Below are 21,481 nucleotides of genomic sequence, written 5' to 3'. Positions count from 1 at the left end.
TCAGGTTGCTCAAAGTCTTGCCAGTTTGAGTTCTGAGCTTCTCCACTGGGTCATGTTTTTGTTGGTTTTAATTTGTAGCATGGATCACCATGTGCTGTTTGCATTTTGCAGTGATCTTCTCCAGTTAATAATGAGTGGCCCCATCCTTGCTATGGAGCTCTTAGGAGACGATGCAGTGAGTAAGTGGAGAGTAATAGTGGGGCCAGCAAACCCTACAACAACTGAGAGTGATACACTGGACAGCATCTCAGAGAGCTTTGGACTTTGTGGCCTCGGAGATGCAGCTCATGGCCCAGATTCAGTTGCTTCAGCTGCTAAAGTAAGTTTTTGACTCTTTCTTGACTGAGGTTTATTTTTACTTTTTTATCTGCTGACAACCGGATTAGGGATTTCTCATTTTGTTTCTACACTTGACTCCAGAACTAGTTTACATATTCTTCATGGCTCCTTTTTAGCATGGAAATATAAACTGTCTGAAAGCAGAAATTTTGTTTATCACAAACATGAATCTTGGGTGCTTTGATCAGGAGAGCATGCCTGGTCATTTTTAATGTCTCCTGTACATCACAAACAGTGAGTTAATTGCACAGTCTGTGTAATATACCTATAGTCTACCAGTGTTTAGTTCTCACTAGTGGTCTGCTTGCATCCTACTTTACTGTTATTGTTCAGAATGAAAAATTAGAAAACAGGCCACTTTGTAGTGCTTTGTCCTTTGAGAGGTACGAAGGTACAGTGGACATGGCTTTGAGGAGTTTAGTTCTGTTTTGTTTTGTTTGCCGTGTTTCTTTTCTCAGTGCTAAGAAAAACCCCTGTAACTGGGTAATAGATATTACCATTTCTGTAGAATTAAGGTGACTTTTGTTTGCATTGTTGTGGGATAGATATGCTAATAAATGATGGCAAGAATAAAATTTATCTCATGGTTGATTGATGTGTCACTGTGGTGTCTCAGCTGAAGACCACTTTAGCTGGGGAAAGATACCAGTTGTTGCTTCCTTGATTCTAGTCTTCCCTCTTTAAATTGAAACAGCTGCAGTAGCACAGCTGGAAAGAGGCCTCTGGTTAAATAGTTAAATGTCTTCAAATATACGGGTGAAAGTTTCTCTTCTTTCCTGTGTACTACCATGACAACTGTGCAAGCTTCTGAACTGAGAGTGTAGGAAAGAGTATGTATTAGCATAAATTCTTGGTTAGAAGCAGAAATGTGTGCTTAGGTTTTAGTTTGTTGTTCTTGTTGCATTTCATTATTTTTGAAATGCTGTCTGAAGGCCCTGTTCATCTGCAGCATTTTTATGACACTGGGATTATTTTGCTGAACATCTGTAGGTGTGTGCATCTTTGTGGTGTTACTGATACCTATCTTTAATAAATCAAACAAAATTTTGAATTTAGTGTCCCTGTGCCTTTATTAATTTAGTAGGCCTAGTATTATATGGCTGTATAGCAGTTGCTATGGAAACTAGTTGGCTGTGCCTGCAGAATATTTGCTGAAAAGAACGAAATATAAGATAAAGGGACCTAAATGAACTCTCCTGACAGAAAACTCAAGTCTCGACCACATTTAATGAATGTACTGTAAGATGAACACTTAGAGTGGAAAGCTGCATTGTTCTTTTGATGGCTAAATGACAAGTGAAAATATGTCTCTAATACACTCTAAGCTGCTGTCTCTCTGCAAGCCAAATTTTGTATTTTCTTTAGATCGGGAATAAAGGGTAAGGAAAATGATTTTTTTTAAGGCTCCACAAAATTATAGTTTGGCCTTTCAGTATGCAAGTCCTTCGGCATTATTGAGTTAATTTCCTTTTATGAATTTTAATGGATAAAACTAAATGTTAACTATTACACATACTTTACTGCCTTTTTCTGGCTGTTTCTTTTAGAGTAAATAGCAATTAATAGAGTGGGACAAGTTCCTTGAATCATGCAGCTTTTTATCAGTAGAAGGATCTAAGGATAAACCTTATTGTCTCAGGTGTGCCCACTTAAAATGTGGATTATTTGCCCACAGAAGAGCAAAGGCCCTTTTTCCTTCTGTTGAAAGATGCATTGTCCAGGATCCATTGTCGAAGATCCAAACCAGGACAAGTTTGAATTGTGTAATTCTTCAAGAGGGGATTACAGAAATTGTTGAAGTGCCATGAGCTAAATGTGAGTCTATTCCAATTCAGTTGAGCTAGTAAATTAAGGGAGACAATTCCAGGAAATGGCCTTTAGCATTGCTACTGTTATACAGGAAAAAATCAAATACATTTGGTAGTAGTATTTCTTGGATGTAATTTTTCCTCTTAAATAGAAATGTCTCAATTCTCTTACTGAATTTGACCAATAGGTATGAAATGGAACCTGTGTTTTGCATGTTTGTTGATTGGCAGATTGTGTAACATATGTGAATAAATGGTATGGAAAAAGTGTGAAGCTGGCAGTGAACAGTGAAAAACTATCACTTAGGACAGAAACCTGATTGTCAAGATCACCCCAGTCTGGGGTGACCTAAGACCCAAGGTATCTGATGCCCAAATAGTGATGGTGGGAAGAAAGGGATTGGAGGTAAAAAGGTTCCTTTGATTTATCTGAGAAATCAAAGCAATTGAGTTCATCAGCTTCAATTCAGTAAGACTTTTAAAAAAATTATAGGGCCAATAAGGCTTGAGAAGTGACTCAGCAATTTTAGACAAAGTTTAATTGTTTAAGATGAAAGGAAGAAAATGTAAGCAATTTGGAAGGAGGTCAGTTTTGTATATGGAAAGAAAACATACTGAGAAATGGATAGTAGTTGTATTTTTGCTTATGTAGTGGAAAAGAGGATTTGAAAAAAAGGAAAAATGAAATATGTGTATAAGAGAGTGGATTTGGAAAGATACTGAGGAAAGAGAGAGGGCATTGGTAAAACTGGGAGCACCTCTACCAAATTATTGTTGCATCAGCATTTTGAGTGCTTTGAGTGTGAACAGATTGCATTGCAGAACTGAAAAGGAAGACATTACAAGAAATACTCCAATCCTGTTTTTATGATTGTAGCGATGGTGCCAGAGAGGAAAAGATACATTTGAGATAATATTTTAGGGAAGAAGTATTTGTAGAAAAAAAAAATCTGCACTAAAGGTTTATCTTGTGTGATTATGGATGCTTCAGATGTTGTTACTCATGTTAAAAGCTGATGTGTGCAGCTAGATCAATCTAAAATGTGTTTAATTACAATTGTTTTCAGGAGCTGGAGTTGTTCTTCCCCTCCAGTGGAGGTCGTGGACCAGTCAGCAGTGCAAAATTCACAAACTGTACTTGTTGCATTATTAAGCCTCATGCTGTTAATGAAGGTAAGCAATGCAGATAGCAGAGGAGAAAGCAGTATGTGTCCATTGTATCCATGATCATTCCTGTGCCCTCTTTTTGGGAGAGTGAGACCGCATGAGCACGGGGTGTATTTCACACATGCAAAGCTTGCAGATATCTTGTCTTTCTTAGACATTTAGTATTTCTGCAGTTCATTTCCATGAAGAATGAGTGGGTCATGTGCTTTCCATGCAGATACTTGTTCACTTCATAAGAAGGGACGGGTGAAAAAGAGAAGGATAAAAACCTGCGTGAGGTGTGACATATCTTTTTGGGACAGCTTCCCATGTCCTTGCTCCTGTCTGCCCAGCACAGTCACCTGCTGGAGGTTAGCATCCTCCCAAGAGAGTGAGAGCAGGACACGTGGCCATGATCCCGGGCCCTCCACTCAGGCAGTAGCACATCAGATTACAATTACTCACAAAGGGAGATTTGTGCTGTTATGAATCTTGTTCTGCTGAATGCAGTGGGGATGGAAAGTAGGAAAGACTTGTTTATGAAAGTGAGCCAAGGACCTAAAGCATGTGCTGGATTCTGTGATGCTTTCTGTGCTGAAGAATGCCCTGGGAGTTTGCCATATGAGTATTGGAAATGTTTAATGCTCTACCATGCAAAAATAACCTCGCTTATGTGTCCTGTACTTAGATCCAGTAGCATGTGTAGGAGCAGTGAGTGCAGTAAAATATTTTGACTCAGGCACTGAAACAGTATTTTTGAATACAGAATAAATATCACCATGTAAGAGCATAGAGTTTTTTCTTAGTAAGATGCAGAGCACACTGCAACATTCTAATCACTTCTTTGTGAATAGCTTAAATGGAAACAGCAGAAGTGGCTGGAGCAGTTTCCAGGCCTCTCACACCTCAGGTGGGATGTCTGGAGAGCTTGCTGAAACAAAAAAAAAGGCTTTCACAAGAAGGAGTTTCGTAGTTGCTACTGATAATGTGCCTGTTATCTCTTCCAGACCTTGCATGGTATCTGCTACAGATAAGTCTGCCATGCATCAAAGACACAACGATGTTCCTTTTACAGAAATATGGGCAGCAGCTGGGACTATGATTTTACCCAGCTGCATGTTTGCAGAGGACAAACTTTTCTGTGGCAGGATTGTTAGGGTCCTTCGTTTGAGTGTAAAAATAGCAAAGTGGATGGCTTGCACTGGTTTTTTTTTTAGACTTAAGATAAAATTTCTATTACATATAGAGGTCCAGACTCAGGTTTTCTCTTCCTATTTTTAATCTTATTAATCTCTGTAGATTTCGTAGTGTCCTGTCTGTTCCTTTTTTTTTTTTCTTGAACTTCTCTGAATTTTTCTGAGTTGCCAGAAGACAAATTGTGACCCTATTTGTACATTCCTCTGGGAGTGTGAGTGCCTGTAGGAGGGTGAGGGTGGTGAGGAGAGAAGAGGAGGAATGGATGTAGGTAAACAAAAAATGTATGTGCACATCCAGCTTTGCAGTGTGAGTGCTGGTCTTAATGTCCCCTATACAGTCCTGAGGTCTTACAGAGCCTGAGGTTTTAATGTCTCCTATGCAGTCCTTTTTCTCACACCACAGAGGGCTGGAAAGTCAGAGTACAGGTGCCAAAAAGCAACTACAATCTGAAAGGCAAAAAGTGCACCTTGTGTGAGCATTCTCCCTCCATGCAGCTGTGATTACTACCCTCAAAACCAAAGAAATCAGAGCTGACTTTTCTAAGTCAGCAACCTGTTTTAACACTTGGTTGTGGTTTAAACACAGCTGGTGACCAAACCCCACACAACCACTCACTCGCTTCTCTGGGACAGGGAAGAGAATCCAAGGAGTAAAAGTGAGGAAATTCATGGGTTAAGATAAGGACAGTTTAATAGGTAAAGCAAAAGCTGCACACACAGTCAGGTAAGTGGAAACATACCAGCTGGAGAGGAAAGGAAATCCTGTGTGGCCTTCAGTGGGAAAAGGTGGTTTGGCAAAGCCAGAGGCATGGAGAGAAAATCATGTGGGTCAAAGCATCAGACCCTCTTTTGCCTTGGAGTTTGATTTGTGCTCTACAAATTTTCAGTATTGAGTATCTAAAAATAAACCTTTTTGCAATTTCCTATGTGCTGCTGAGGCTTTGAACTTGGCTATCTAATTACCTACTCATTGCATATTTGCAATTGCATGAAGCTTCATGTACGTACTTCAGTTTATATGGAGATTTAGTCTTTATTTCTGTTGAGTCATTTGGCTGAATTATTGATTTGAATTTTGCTTTCTGGCCCTTTTCCCCAGTGTTTGTTTTTCCTCCAGAGTCTGTTGCATAACTGATTCTTAGAAGGAAAAATCTTCCCGGTTTTCTGTCCTGGAAGATGATTTGCTTTAATGGCAGCTGTAAACTAGGGTGCTTTTCAGAATGTAATCTCTAGTTTATGCTAGTTAATTCTTGGCCACAATACTCTCTTAGGAAATTACTGATTGCCACAGTTGGGTCCTATCCAGTGATAAAGTAGAGGAAAATCAGTGTTGGTTTTATGTCTGGCCTTGCTGCCTCTCTTGTGATGGACATACAGAAGTGTCTGGTCATAGGCAGCTGCAGCAGCGCAGCCCAGCCAACCACAGCAGGACCTGGTACAATGCCCAGGCACCTGAGAATTCCTGTAATCAGGAGTGTCAGCATGTCTGCCAGGCTGCAGGGGAACCCTGAGGCCTGATAAAGGGTCTTGGGGGACTAAGATGAAGTTTAACCTCAACTGTCAAGAGTGCAGGTAATGCCAGAGAGATGGCAATGCTGGCCCTCTAGGAATGTGTGCCATGCACGTCTCTTAAAGAAGTCAGGCCATACCTATTGCGTCAGTCTGATGTCAGCATAACATCTTCTGTGGAGGGTCAGAAATGGGTGGGCCATGGAAGGCAATGAAACCCAAAGCTCTGGACTAGACAGCTTTAGCTCACTGGTGGCTGTTCCCAGTAGAGATGGACACCTTCCTTCCCTGGCTGGCAGCAGTGAGGTGGTTGCATTTTAACTCTGAATAGGCTTTGCAAGAGCAGTCCAACTCCTCTTCACTGAGAGCTAGAAGAATGCAAAAGCAACCTGATGCTACTCCAGGCAAATTTGTTCCAACCAGGGTTGCATCAGGGAGACATGATGTGGTTTATCCCCTCTAGAATCTGTTAAGTTCTCAATGTCTTTCAGTTTCCTCCTCTTCTCCTGAGACCAGTTTTCAGTCAAGGAGAATGGTAACTTGTAAGCACAGCTCTAGGATTGTATGGTTAATTTGTTTAATAATTTGACATTTTTAGTGTGGGTCTGTGTTCTGTAATCCTTCTGCTTCTTGTGCTTCTGATTCTTGAGATAAAAGATCATAGTTGCAATCACTTAAGCATTCTCTTTTTATAATTCTCCTCATGTTAGTAGATCTGGAGATATTAACACTAGTGCTCAGGAGCCAAACATGTAAATTCTCCAGAATGGATAAACATCAGTTTAATGCCCTTAGGACAGTTATGATTTGACTGTTTTGTGAGCAAAAATAGCACCCTATAGATCACTAGGTGGGATTAACTTTTAATATATTTATGTGTAACAGTTTAGTCATGTTTGCTATAGGAAGTAGACTTTGGTATTTTGTGACGGGTTTAAAGTTACTTTGATGTGGCCTTTAGCTTCTTCCTTGGAAAAATTAGCAGGGGAAAAATTTTAAAATAGAGATGATAAGGCTGAGGTCAGAAGTGTGTAATATGCAAACTGAAAGAGCTGCCTTGAGGCAAGGAAGCCTCTATGGTTTTGAGAGGTCCTAGGCATGAGACTAACTACCCAGACAGGTTTGCTCTCCTTGTATGTGTTAAGCTTAAGATTTTGTTCTAACATTTCTGGTAAGTTAAATCCTTTTTCCTCTTGATTAAAAAAAGATACAGTGCTGTCTTCCACAGTATTCTTCAACTAAAGAAAATTCAAATCTCATAGAAAATAAAAGGAGCAAGAATACCTTCTTGCCAAGTGGAAAAGATACTGTGGGGAAATGTGTTTTTAGACCTGAGTGGATGATAAAACTTAGAGCTCTTCTATATTAACTTAGTAGCTAGCAGACAGCTTTAGAAAGTTGTAGAACTTTACACTGATTAACAAAACGTTGCACAACAGGAAATCATAAGAATCTTATTTCCTTCTTCATGCAAAGGCAGAAAAATTCCAATTGAGAGAGTAGTTTGTAGCTCCAAAGACAAACCTGAATGTGACAAAAACAGTACCAAGGATGGTAGTTCAGTCTCAGGCAGGTACAGAAACAAGGTTTACTTAGGTAGAATCTCAAGTGAATTTACTGTACAAGAGAGAGTGAGGAGAGGACTATAGAGCGTGGGAATCCAACATTATAGTGGATTATCTGACTGCAGACAACTGAAGAACTGTCCTGACACACAATACACTTGTTGCTTTTTGAAAGAGAGAAGGCATCGCTATGAAAATGTCCAGTTCACCTCTGTATAATGCTAAGTATACTTGCATGTGTGTAGTTAGGAAATTGAATAAGCTGGAAAAGAGGATGGCATAGTAGAGATACAAATCTATTATCACTCTCAGCCCTACTTACCTATTTCATAGTTTTTCCTCAAGACAATTTGTATTCATTAGATATGAAAACTCTGGAAATGGTTTCCTTTTTTTACCCTTTTAGGCATAAGTTTGAGTAATTAAGTATTTTTATTTTCAGGAGACCTAGAATTAGAACAGGGTTTTCAGAAAAGTGACTTGAGAAAAAATGAGGAGTGCAGTTTTCTCATAGGTAATCTGAAAGTACATCTTCTGTCTGTGATAAGTGTGCAGATAATAGAAAGTTGAAGTGCAGATGCTGTGGAGTTTACCTGATTGTAGGCAAGACCACCTTTCTTTGGATTTTGTCTAGGAGACTGAGTGCCAGGGGGCATCAGTGCTAGCCCTGATGCACTTAACAGTTTGAAGTCTGGAAGGAATTATTTGCAGATAGAATCTGGAAATGAAAAAAAAAAAAAAGTGGAATGAACACAAATCTTTGCAGATACTTCAGAGTGGATAGTTTGAGATGTGACCTCAGGGTATTCCCACATGCAGTATGGCAGTCTTAGTGCTACAGGCATGTGAGGACTAACTAGTAAAACACTGTGCTTTCAGCTGCAGGTATTCTTTTGCAGACAGACTTGCCCAGGGAGGAGAGGTATTTTATGTTAAATGAAATGCAGTTTGTTTCATGTGTTTTCCTTGAATATATATACTATGTAGGATGTTGAAGCATTTGGTGGTGTCTATTGGTGCTGGGGTTTTTTTGGTTGGTTGGGTTTTTTTCTCTTTAGAGAAACTAGAAAAAAAAGTGATTAAAATGAAAACAAACTACTTTGCCACTTCATCACCATTTTTTAGAATTAAAAAAATTAGCTTGCATGAGATCAGTCATCCATATGCTTCCATCTGTGTTTTTAATTCTTTGTAGTTGTAATGATGGATATTCCTTGCCTGGGATGTTTTGAAAGCAAGCCCATAGGGTTTCACATTTATTTCTGCCTAAAGTTTTAGCACCTTGGCATTGTTTTCCCAGCTTAGACTGATTCTGGATTTCAGTGGGAAAGTGACATCTATTTTTTTGAATTATAATAAATATATTTTACATTGGAATAGATTTCGGATGGGGAGGAGGTGAACTGAATTTGAAAATCCTTTCTGACAGTTTGAGACAGGAAGGAAGAGGAGGAGATACACTGGAGAGAACCAAACAGATCAAATGGCACAGCCAATCCTTGCTGAAGCTCTTAAGTATCTTCCAACAGGAAATAATGTATTTGCTGATGTGTTCAGTAGTCTTCTACTGGTGGTGTTCATGTTACTGGGAATCATCTCTGTGCAGAGATGATGGTATTAACGTAAAAAAAGGGAAATTAGAAATGAATGTTTACTACTGCATTTTGGGATTTTCACTTGTAAAGGGTTAGAGAAAAGTCATTTCTAAGACTGGACCAGGGAATTTCAGGATAGTGAAACTTCTTTCATACCAAGGAAACTGATGAATCAGGAGTGTATAATTTCACTGAAATCACTCAGTGGTTGATGGATGTTTACCAGCATGTCTTTTGTGAAGGAAAATATGCTATATTGATCTCTGACTTCTCCAAGTATGCTTTCTCTAAAGGAAGGTAAAACAGTGTAAGATAGCCTAATTCACTTGGTTATCACTGCCTTTGTGAAAGTTCTTTGCTATTAGGAAAGCAGAATTTTCATTCAGTGGAGTAATTTGTATGTTTAGATCTTTACAGCAGAGGCATCCACATAGTTTTAAATGTTTCCCTGAATGTTGGACTGGACATGAGCACATAAAATTAAAAGGGCTTTACAAATGGAAGTCTTGTCAGGCATCCTGGGGCCAGTTCTTGTCAATATTGTCATTAATGGCTTGGATGGGTGAGGACAGAGCATGCTTGCAATGTTCACACATGGTACCAAGTGCCTACTGAAATTTTGAAGGATTAGAATTCAGAATGTTCCTGATGAATTGCAGAAATTGATGTGATGCAAAGATGATGTAACTGAATATATACTGCATAACACGACTGTGGAGAAGGGAAAATAAATGCACAGATATAAAATAAAGAAGAACTGGCAAGGGATCAGTGAAAAGTTTGAGAAATTGTTGGTATAGTGATGAAACAGGCACAATCCATGTTCACTATCTACCCACTAGTTCTGCTCAATGCTCATGAAAATCCAACTTGTTCATCAGATCCAGTTTCTGGGCACTCTGTTTCAAAAAGAACAGAAAAAGAGAGCAAAAGAATAAGAGATTTAGGCAATGAAAGCTTTATGGGTTTAATTTATTTAACCTGAGATGGGTAGGATAGGGATATACAGCTTTCTGTAAGTACATTTACAAAATATGAGCAGATTTACTAGTTTAGAAGAAAAAAGATTTAATGTAATCGTTACGGAAAACTTTGTAATGTATCACTGGCCTGATATTTGGTGATGTAACAGAACCTGAAGTTACCAGAAATTGAGAACATTTTAGAAAAATGAAAAAAATGTGGCCATGCCAAATCTAACTCACTGTACCTTGGAGGAAAAGGTAAATATATTGGAGTCTTCTCTTTTACTGCCCTTTTCAAATCAGAGTATAAGGAGAAAGGCAAGATACTGGATCTGAAAACAGCCAAGGCACAGAATGTAAGAATATGTGACAGTCTTTTGCCAAGTGGAAAATAAATTATAGAGCTTACAGTGTATTTACTGTTGTTCTTGGACAGAGAGTTGGTGAACTGTGCAGATTGTAGGGGATCACATGAAGATTTTAACCTCCAGAATTAATTTAATTGACGGTAAAATAGTAGATTAAAGTTATTGTTTGTAATTATGGGCTAATGAACGTTCCAAGGAGTCATTTTAACCACTTCCTCTCTGTAGCTGTAACCATTCATGAGATGTCCCATGCGCAGTGTTCAGGAGGGATAACCAGAAAAAAAGGAAAGAAATGTTACTAAGCTTGTGATTGGTTTGAATTACAATACTGAATGCCTTCATATAATCCAGTGGTACAGCCTCAGCTAAAATATCATATTTAGTTTTGTTCACACTTGAGAAATAAGCAAAAAGAAATGAAACTCATTATAGCCATAGAGACACTTTACTAGCCAGAGTGATTGACCCTAATCTTCTTAAGTTGAAAGAAAAATAAAGTCTGAGTAGATGTGCTAAAGGAGTACAAAGTAATGAACATCATGAAAGAAAGAACAAAGCAAACTGGATATTTCTTTTTAAACTTTCTCTTAACACAAAAACAAAGAAAGACAGAAGACTAAGCTTTTGTGGGTTTGGGTTTTTTTCTTTTTTTGTAGATATACAATTGTCATTTTGAGTTCAGCATAACTGTTGCACAAATACTGACCTTTCTTCATAATACTGCTTTCTTCAAATGCTCTTCTCCAATGGCTCACACTGCCCAGCCAAACTGCTGGATACTTTGTGTAGTCTGGCCCTGATCTTTGCCTTGAATTCCTCTATGGGCCTTTGTATCTGAATGCTAAGTGTGACTCTTCCTATCTGTTCCCATGCAAGAATTCCCAGAATACCTTTTTTCCTCCTATGGATTTTTGTCATTCTGCATCTTATAACGCCCTGTCTGGCATTCACATGTGTGGTCTTGCCTTGTTCATAGCAGTTCAGAAAGTTGCAGCTGGAATTAAGCCTTTGAACCTTTCACCCCCTTTCAGTCTGTCAGTTCCTGTTCTCAGCTGCATCACACACTTGGTCATTTTGGTTTCAAGTCCCCCTGATATTTAATATCTGCATGCATAATTTTTCTTGTGCTAGCAGCATCCTGACTTCTATTTTCCAGTACGGCCGTGGTGATATCTTTGTCTTCACTCCTTTAACTTTTAGTATTTTCAAATGAATATTTTCTCTAAAGGTTTTCACCAGTGCTACAGTGTTGACAAAGTTCTCCATAAGTGTCTGTAAAGCTGCCCTTCAAACTTCTTGAGGTTCTCCTTTAATACAGTACATAGACAGAAATGAGGAATAATGGAAAATCCTGGACTCCATCACTATGAACAATATTCTCTGCATTTCCTCACATGCTCCTCTCTCTCCTATCTGTATCCACTTGTCTTTTCTCTCCCTCCTCATTGCTAACCTGGGTGACTTTTGAGGTCCTCATCTCCTTTGCTGGCCAAGAGTGTGTCACTCAGGAGACCCTCTGTCATTCCCTTGGTGTGCCAGAGCACAGGTGCAAAAATGAATGCATATCCTTCTCATACAGAACACAGTGGGGCTGGGAGACCAATAATTATAGATTATCACCATGACCAAACTTTTGGGGAGTCTAGAAATGGCGTATTTATGCTGAATAGTAAAAATGTCTAGAGTTGTGTTATTCCTAAGTAGAAAAAGAAGAGAGAGAGAAACCTTGTTCTTCAGGATACAGATTGACCAACTGATAGGAAGAAGTGCACTTTTTGAGAGGACATTCATTATTTACTTACTGCCCAGTGTTTTTTCAATGTTGTCTGAAACAAAGATTAGCAAGAACTTCAACTGAAATACATTGCAGGAGGGCCCAACTCTAAATGCCACTTTTCCATTTTGTAGAGTTCAAAAAGGGTTTTGCTTGGAGTCAAGCCTGATTATGGTTCTCTGGAGTTTTGAAATAGGACCTTATCACTTGGCAGTAAAAAATCAGATTATTTCATTATACTGTGAAGCAAAATTACATTTCAAAATGCCAGAAAAAGACATGAAATTAAATTGCTACTTATAGTTAGTGATATGTTAAGCACCCAGTACAGGTTACTTTTAGAAATATATTACTGAGTGAGGTGGATCATCAATCTGATCAGTCATGGCAGTTTTTGTATTCCTGTCAAAAAACCCTGTTGTTTAAGAGGAATTATATTTAAGTATTGGAAGGATTTGAAAAAATGACATATGGAGGGTGAGATGAGGAATCTAGTTCTTGCCTTGCTTTGAAAGCAGTCTGCTATCTTGCCTAATGAGCTTTTAACAGAGGAATGGTTAAATTAGGAAACAGGTCAAGAAGAAAGGGAAGAGAATGTAATATTCCTACTCATAGGGCTGGTGGTTCATAGTGCACTGGGACTGAAAGGTCCTAGTAGCACAGCTGCTATGGCTCATTGATTAAAGTGTTATTAGGTTAAAAGTGACTTGCATTAAACTGTTTTATTTTATCCCAATGCATAATTCTGCAAACAGTGGTAACATTTTTCAGTCTGATGTTTTCCCTGCTACTTTCTGTTTCTTAATGAAGGGCAGTTTTCAAATACTGTATGTTGTAAAGCTACAAGTCATGTAATATTAATGTAACTGAGGAAGTCTTGGTACTTTATCATTTTACCTGATTAAAATATATTGGAAAATTTTCTCTGTCTATACTGGAAAATTACTATGTCCTGTACTAGGTATGTAGTAATGTAATGCTGCCCAGCAGACATAAAATCTGTGCCTGTGCTCCCTGTCTTTCATTCTTTTTGCTTGGATTAAATTCCCTCAGTTGTATTTAGTAATGCTTGGGATTCTTTTGTGCTTTGAGACTGAAAATTGGTCATAACTGGTGCCTAATCTGTGGCTTTGATTTGTGTTCTTATTGTAATCACATTTTAAACATCCACTGACCCTTTTTGAAGGGTCCTTAGAAAGTTGTTTTTTCACTACAGATTTGGATTTTAAAGTGGAAAAGAACTGTTGAAAGCTGCTGAAATGACGCTCTAATTAGTTCATGTTTTCCTGAGCCTTATCTGCCCCCAAAGAAGAGAATACGTCCCAGTTCAGTCACGCAACTGGCTGGAAGCCTCAGACAGATCCCATACTGAGCCTTGAGCTTGCACTCTTCTGTTGCTTGGGGATTGCCTTTGTGCTTTTTGTTTCTATTTTGGTTCAGGTAGAATTTGAAAGGAAAGTGTCCCTAGGAGAAATGATACATGGATTTCCTAAAATGGGACAAAAGAGGGCAAGTCACTGGAACTGTGTATCTGCACCACCACTGGCAGCTTGCTTATGCTCCTCTGCCTCAATTCCCACATCTTGGAAGTGGAGCTAGCATCCTGCTTTGCAAACAGAAATTAAACCTCATGGCCCTTCTTCCTCAAGGCACTTTGAATTTTGTGGGTCTGAATAAATCTGTCTGAATAAATCCTTTGGTTAAGCCTTTTGGGCATTGCAGACATGGGCAATCTGTCTGGAGCAACAGTGTTCTGCTGCTCTGATGAGTGAGAGTGAACTCTCACTCATATACATATATATACAGTGTAGAGGAAAATTTTGATAGATTTATCACAGTTATTAAAGCAACCTTGAATTAAATACCTTTATGCAAAATACCTTCCTACTTTCATTTCTATCATTAAAGGAGACTTATCTCCTCTCTACAGAAGTGACTTCAGTAGAGAAACAGACCAGAAAGCTGAATAGAGTCCCCCTTTGCTTCTCTAAAACATGGATTTTCCTTGTAGGTTGTAAAACTGCGGCAGACAAAAGTTCTGTAAAATGCAGATCTCCATAATCCCCATAATTTGATGTATTTTAATTAGATGCTTGCTGGCTGAGAGTGCCTCTGCAAGTTGCCCATTCTTGACAGATAAAGTGTAAAATGGACATCTGTCAGGCAAAGCAGCTGTCCCTTATCTTTCTCATAGCTTTTTCCCTGCAAGTGGCAGTGACCATTTATCTACCAGTGCCCTTTCTTCATCTTGGCTTGTTTCTGGTGAAGCAGTTGACCAGAGTGTTGCCTTTGAAGACTGAGAATGAGGAAATGTTTATGCTGTGTCACATATTTAATTAGTTAATTAATTAAATTAATTAATTTATTTATTAATTCAATTTATGTATTCATTTCCTGAATGATTCCCAGCCAGTCACTTGATCTATTTACAAACTGCCTATTCATCTCTGAAAACAAGGCTCTTTGCCTCAGTGGAACCTGTGTGGAAACATCTGAGCTGCTCAGCCTTTCCAGCAGGGTGGACAAAAAGAAACCAGAGCTCTGGGTTCTGTCTCTGATGCGCTCTTGCATTTCCTGGGCAAACCTGTCCAAGTCCCTTCATTTTGCTGTTGCAATTATTTATTTTTTTATCTTAAAAAAAGGTGATTTTTTTCCCTCTGGGTTCACAGGAATATTAAATACTAATAAATATTTAATAAATATTAAATATAAAAACATGGTGGAACATGTTTTTATATACTGTATAGTGGGACAGGAATTGTATTTGCCTCTGCTTGTTTTTATGTTCTATAAACACAAAGAGCTGCATGGACTGAGTATGCACTGAAATCTCAGGTATTCCCTTCAGTAGTTGGAAGATTTTTGGAAGAAATATGCAGTATTTTGTAGAAGGAAGGCTTTTCTACACAAACCTTAGTGTGAAAATATGATAGCAAATACTTCAAAGATGAGGGTTTTTTTTTCATTTTCATTTGTAAATACAATTTTTGAAAGCCTTTCAAACCTGTCTCATTTACTCAAGAGCTTCCACTGACCTTTTAATGTGGTAGGAAGCTCCCCAGTCCTATGCCACAGGTATTAGTAGGCTGTATCTCAAGCATGCTATAACTCCCATACTAGCTTTGTTTTATTCTCATCTTCTAGATTTATGCAGTGCTAAATATCCTGCAGTTTAAAGACTACATAATAAAAGGATCTGATGACCAGAAGTCACATCCTGCTGTTGTCATTTGTTACAGGGTATTCTTCTGTGATTAATTCTTTTCTAGATAAATGTCCAGAAATTTGTATTTTCTCACAAATTGTATTAGCGGACAGGCATTTGTGTTCTATAAAAAACAAAGATTCTGTGAAATTCACTCACACAGAGTACTGTGCTTGGCTGACATAATCTTCAAAATGGTCTGATCTTATAAGCACAGGCAAATCTAAAATACACATCCAGTGGAAAATCAGTGATTCTTGTTTCCTGAAGTTCCATCTTTTGTTTTACAATGTCATTCAGTCTTTGAGGATGTGTTCTGGAGATAATAAGCAAGCAGTATCATGAGCAAGGGCATATTTGTGAGCTATACACTTTGAAGGAATTGGTTATTTTGCATAGAATATGGTAAATGGGTTTTTCCCATAGAAGACATGAACTCCTGTGCTAGTTTATTGGCAACATTTGTTACCATCCTCCATTGTTTCTGGCTTAAAGCAGGACCTACAAAAAGAAAAAGACAGCTGGTGCTCTGAATTGATGACTGATTTAGCATCAGTATTGCTAATGGGTATTCATTAAAAATATAAATCTTGGTCTTGCAGCAACTGGGTGTTTTGCAGTTGATCTGAGAAAAGCAAAGGCTTCACTAGTTACCTTTTTTGGTAGAAATGCTTTTCAACAGCTGCATGGAATTTAATTATTTGTAACCATCTACATGTAAGCTCATATAGAACATAGAGTGTGTGAACTCAGCTCTGTTCTCTGCTTCCTCTCAAGTATTACACAAACACTGTTTTTTCAGTTTGAGAATAAGCAGTATATTGGCATAATACCTTTTAGTTGTAAAATCTGCTTTTTGAAATTAAATACTGTATTTTCCATGTTTCTTCAGGGCTTTCTGGGCAGATTATAAAAGCCATCCTTAAGGAAGGATTTGAGATCTCAGCTTTGCAGATGGTAGGTTTCCTTTTGTGTGTTTTTGTGATAAACAGAAGTTAGAGTACTGCTGTATTTATGTCGTAGCTGTGTACAGATTCCTTCCTGTAGTATAAAACCCTTGTGCAAACTGTTGCTGTGTTTTGGGATGAGCATTGTCCTTGTGAAATTTGTGGTTTAGTATCTGACTGATCAGCTAATCTGTTTCTGTTTGCTTGGTGACCTTGAGCCAAGACATTTCACTTTTCTGTATCTGAGTTTCCCTATAGTTAGCAGAGGAGGTAATTATATCTGTCTCTTCTGGAGCAATTTGAGATATCTTTACAAAATGTACTAGCTAAGATTAATGAAACTGTTGTTAATATCCTTCCTTTTTTTTTTAAATATATATTTAGTATATTAGAATTATAGGGAATATTTTTAAAGGTACTTAAGGGATTTTGACACCCTGAATACCCTTAGCAGTTAAAGGAATTTGGCACAGAGATTGTTCTCAAGAGTCCTGCTCTTCAGTTGTGGTGAAAGTCTCAAGAACTGACATTCTCCTGTCACTCAAATCCCTATCACTAATGAAGAATAGCTCCTTTCTTAGTGGGATCAGCCAACACTGCATTGTCTACTTGTATTTGGTGTGGAAAAAGATACTGTGTGCTATGTTGCCTGTGCCATCACTGACTAAGTTGCTGACAAACTTCATATCGCAGTAGTAAAGCCATTCCTTTTACCTAGTAAAATTTAGAGGATTCTGAATGTTTGCTTGTTAAGAAGGGGTGTCTGTATATTCCTGTTGCTGTTTAATTCAGACTGACTAATGTTTTGGTTTTCTTAGTTCAACATGGAGCGTCCAAATGTGGAAGAATTTTATGAGATTTACAAAGGTGTTGTCCCTGAATACCTGGTAAGCGTAAGTTTAACAATAATCTGATTAAAAATAAAATATGCTCAAGTGAGGAAATTACCACATTTCTTATTGCTTGGGATTGTGATGTGGTTTCTTTTATGAACCTGGTATTGAGCAGTTCTAGTCTGTCCTCAAATAAATTAATTTGTTGTGAGAATTGCGTTATGTGTGTCAAAATTGAGGAGAGCCTTTCTTGAAAATTGTTCAGCCAAGGAATTTGTAAAATATAACAGAATCATGTACCCAGCTTCCCCCAGAAAAGTTATTTTACTGATGCTGAGCTATGAGAATGTATCACACCTTCATCTTTGTTTGATTGGATATTGTAGTAGTAGCTTGGACCAAAATAAATATTTATCATTTTATTTACAATGAGGCTGCTGTGTTGGAGGCTTTCCTAATGACATCTTGAGCTATTCTTTAGTTTATTCATCTGACTTCTGTAAATATTCAGAAAATTTTAGAAGTTTAAGATATGCTGCGATCCCAGTGGACATCTAAGACTCTCTACAGTATTATGCTTTGTTGTACTGTCACATAAAACTTCCTGGTTGCAGATAGAACAATGGGAATACAAGAAGATAAGCTTGTATTTCTGGATCACCTTCTCTCAGAGGATTTTGGTTCATTTTACTCATAGTAATTTTTACTTTACTATGTAATTTACTCCTAGTAACGAGTTTAGCTTCACTGCCATGCTATTATGTTGCAAATTATCCTTAATTTTTAAATGGTTACATTATTGTAAGTTTCCTACATATTTATTAATACTACTCTGAAAATGAATTTTTTATTATTTTTTCCTTCTTTATGATTGTTCAGTCTAACTTACTTCAACAGGGTTTGTAGATTTGTCTTTAAACGGGTTAGGAGTACTGTTAGTTCGCTCTCAGATTGTGGAATACTCATAAGGCCTCCTCTGAACAAAATTTTTGACAAGTACCAAAGGGAGATTGGACAGTCATATTTGTGAGTATGTGGCAGAATTTAAAAATTGAAGTATCTGACCAGTATTTCAGGGCCTGAGGAGTCCTGTAGTGCTGCAAAAGTCTCTGCTTTGAACAAAATGGGAAATTCTCTACCATTTTCTGCAGCTCTTGGGCTGCACAATCTCTAACCCTCTAGCAAGCTGCAAATTTTAGTTATATAATTTAATTGGAGAGTTACTCAGAAGGGAAGGTGACATTTAAACAAGGTAAGTCAATAAATAAAATGCGTTGTAGCTGATGTCAAGAAAAGTGAGAATCTAGGACTCCATCCTGCAAGTTATATGTGCTGGATTGACTCAGTTGAAAAGAAATCAAATTAATATTTTCATGCACTCAATATCTGAGAAGCAGGAAAACATGGAAAAGTTAACCATGATGGTAAAGGGTTCTGGAGAAGGCAGACATTGGAACAACAATGGGTATTGCTGGTGCAGTCCAAAAAGGAAAGTGTGTTACAAAATAGGATATTGGAGAAAGAATATGACCACTTCTATATGTGACTCAGAACCATCTGTTTTGATCTAAATTTTATTTATCATTCCAAAATAACTCAGCACAAAAGATACTAGCATCCAGAAATCCTTTTAAAAAACTGTAGTTCCATTTCTTCTGATTATTTCTTGTCAGTCAGATAAAGGTTTGACATTGTATATAAAGTGCTCTGTGAAAAGAGAAAGCGGTACAATTGCCCAAAATTTTAGCTTTGTTAGTATCACCTACATGGGATTTTACATATTGTTGCTTAGTTTTTGTGCTATTTTGCTTTGTATTTCCTACTCTAGCCAGAATAGAAAATGGGAGAAAATAAGTGAGATTATTTCAGCTCAGAATCCACTTTGTTAATCAAAAATCCTTGAGCTTGTTCCACATCCAGGAATGGTTGTGGCTGACCACAAACCATACTATTTGACAAATAAACTATTTGCCAGAGAAAATTTGATGTAGCTGTACCTGGGAGCCTCACCAGACAAACCTTGCCTGCTATTTAGTCTCAGCTCTGGACTTGATGAGGCTGCGTAAGTAGATCAGGCTTGTCTGACACAGAGCCACCTGCCTCTGTGCTGTACCTGGTGGCAGCTGGTCTGCAGGTCTCAGCTCTGTGCAGTAATGAAGGAGTCAGGAGTAACTTTGGTCATGTTGTTCACTGTTGCTGGTGGGGTGTTTGTGCTGAGACAGAAACAATAAAAGAGGGAGGAACTGTTTACTGTTTCTTAGCAGAATGAAATATGTGGGTCAAATATGTGGGACCTGTTTTGAACAGAGGATCTGTTGGTGATAACACAGTTTTTGGAATTAAAATATTTATTTATGTTGTAGAGCATGAAGCTACTCTGCACTCTCTTCATGTCTCTAAGGAATACTTCCACCTAAATTTCCTAGGATCCTGTTGATGATAGAGGCACTGGATAAAATTCAGAGAGGGGAGCTTAGGTACACGTTCTCAGTATGGAATCCAGTATGAGATAGCAGCTTTTGGAAGAGTGCTGCTTGACTCAGAGTCATTGTGTATTTATTTTCTGTCACAATTCATAGAAGGAAGAGAAGGACTTAGTTCTTGTTTTCCTTCTGCTCTTTCATCCACTCTGTATGCTTTGCCATGGTTCATCTTTGATCTGCCTTGGCTGGTGGGCATGATTGCAGAACCTTGCTAGTCCTTACCTGTCCTCTCTTACTTTCTGTGCATGTTTTGTCCTTTCGTTTTTCCTCATTGGTTCTGATTCCTTTAAATGTCTTGATTTGTTTAAAACTTGTCTGTCTAGATTTCTAGACAAGTATGCAATTATAAGGGCATGATTTAAAAAAGGAAGTCAGACTAGAACATCAAAATAGATTCTTTCTGCTTGTGAAACCTATACTTCTAATTAACAAATTCCAAATTGGCACTAATGCCCAGAGCTAATTTAAGCTTATGAGAACTAAGACCCATCTTCATCACCCACACAGAACTCACAATGTCTCTTTACTCTCCTGGAGACTCCAGGGAAACAGATGATTTCACTGTAACTGAGATCCTGGTATTAGTACATCACAAGAATGTTGCCAGACCCTTTCCCTAACAGGTTGTACCACAGGCACAGATTCTGTTGGCTTGTGTGTTTCAGCTTCTGTGGTAATCTGTGAGGAAAACAGAGAGAACCAAAAGCCCAGGAGACATTTTAATTCCTTAAAGCCATCAAATGAGTGTATGTTTGAAAACAGATATAGGCTGTGCACTGTGCTTCTGGTAGGAAAGTACATTGCTGCCTGTGGAACTGGCTGAACATAGCGTGATTTTTCAGGCTTAAAACCCAGCAAAGTGCATTCCAGTGATTCAGTCTAGTTTGACAAGTTACGAGATGCTGCCGTGGAATCTAGTCCAGATCAATAAGGACGTACCTACAAAAGAATTTAAAGTATTATGGATGCTGTTATATGCTATTCAGAATCCTGTTGAAGCTGAATATCCAATTTTTCTCGATTTCCACCTTCTAAACCAAGTAGCAAAATGGAAAACATTTCTTTTGTGGTGAATACTAATGGTATCTGTTTAGCGTCCTCACTTTCCTAAATGCATATTTCTTAATTGTTCATGTCCTGTAAGTTTGGGCCCTGTTTTGGGGAGAAATACAACCCTTGCTGAAACCCAAAGAGTTCAACTGTTTTTCTGTCTTCTTTCTCTTCCAGGAGATGGTTTCAGAGTTGTGTTCAGGCCCTTGCATAGCAATGGAGATTAGACAATTTGATCCTTCAAAAGTGTTCAGAGACTTCTGTGGTCCTTCTGACCCTGTAAGTACTTTCTTGAGTGATAAATAAAGCATAAAAAAAATCAATGTGCTAAGTGAATTAAAATGTCAAAGTGTGGTATGGCTGCCACATGCTTGCTGCATTCATTAGAAACATGTCAGTGTTACCTTATTACAGAGGTCAAACACTGGCCTTGGTGGACCAATTTGCAAATCCTTTAGCAACCTTTCTGATCTTACCTAAACCAGATGATAAAATGTGATGACATTTATGTGAAAGGAAAGCTATCTAGGCAAAAATCTCTGTAGAAGATTCACAAATATAATAATGCAAGGCTTCAGAGCCCTGGAATGAACAGTTATTGCTTGTGGATGCTAGTGTGATCACATGTTAATTCACTGCAGTCTGTGGCATTCTCCTAGGATGAAACTGAAATAATAGGTTCCTTTGATTTTCAGAAG

At 38.1% G+C, this 21,481-nt stretch overlaps 1 protein-coding gene across 2 annotated transcripts in view; it reads left to right on the top strand.

Moving 5' to 3' along the window:
• NME7 (NME/NM23 family member 7) overlaps positions 1 to 21,481 on the top strand; it is an 88,518-nt gene that overhangs the window by 32,725 nt on the left and 34,312 nt on the right. For both annotated transcript variants that reach the window (XM_053971313.1, XM_053971314.1), the window contains exons 6-10: positions 112 to 319; positions 3,215 to 3,320; positions 16,363 to 16,427; positions 17,236 to 17,304; positions 20,961 to 21,062. In XM_053971313.1, the coding sequence (XP_053827288.1) occupies positions 112 to 319; positions 3,215 to 3,320; positions 16,363 to 16,427; positions 17,236 to 17,304; positions 20,961 to 21,062 (550 nt within the window). The remainder of the gene's footprint in view (positions 1 to 111; positions 320 to 3,214; positions 3,321 to 16,362; positions 16,428 to 17,235; positions 17,305 to 20,960; positions 21,063 to 21,481) is intronic.

Source organism: Vidua macroura, chromosome 2, assembly GCF_024509145.1.
Source record: "Vidua macroura isolate BioBank_ID:100142 chromosome 2, ASM2450914v1, whole genome shotgun sequence".
In the NCBI taxonomy this organism is placed as follows: Eukaryota; Metazoa; Chordata; class Aves; order Passeriformes; family Viduidae; genus Vidua; species Vidua macroura.
This window is presented reverse-complemented; position numbering and strand designations above follow the sequence as displayed.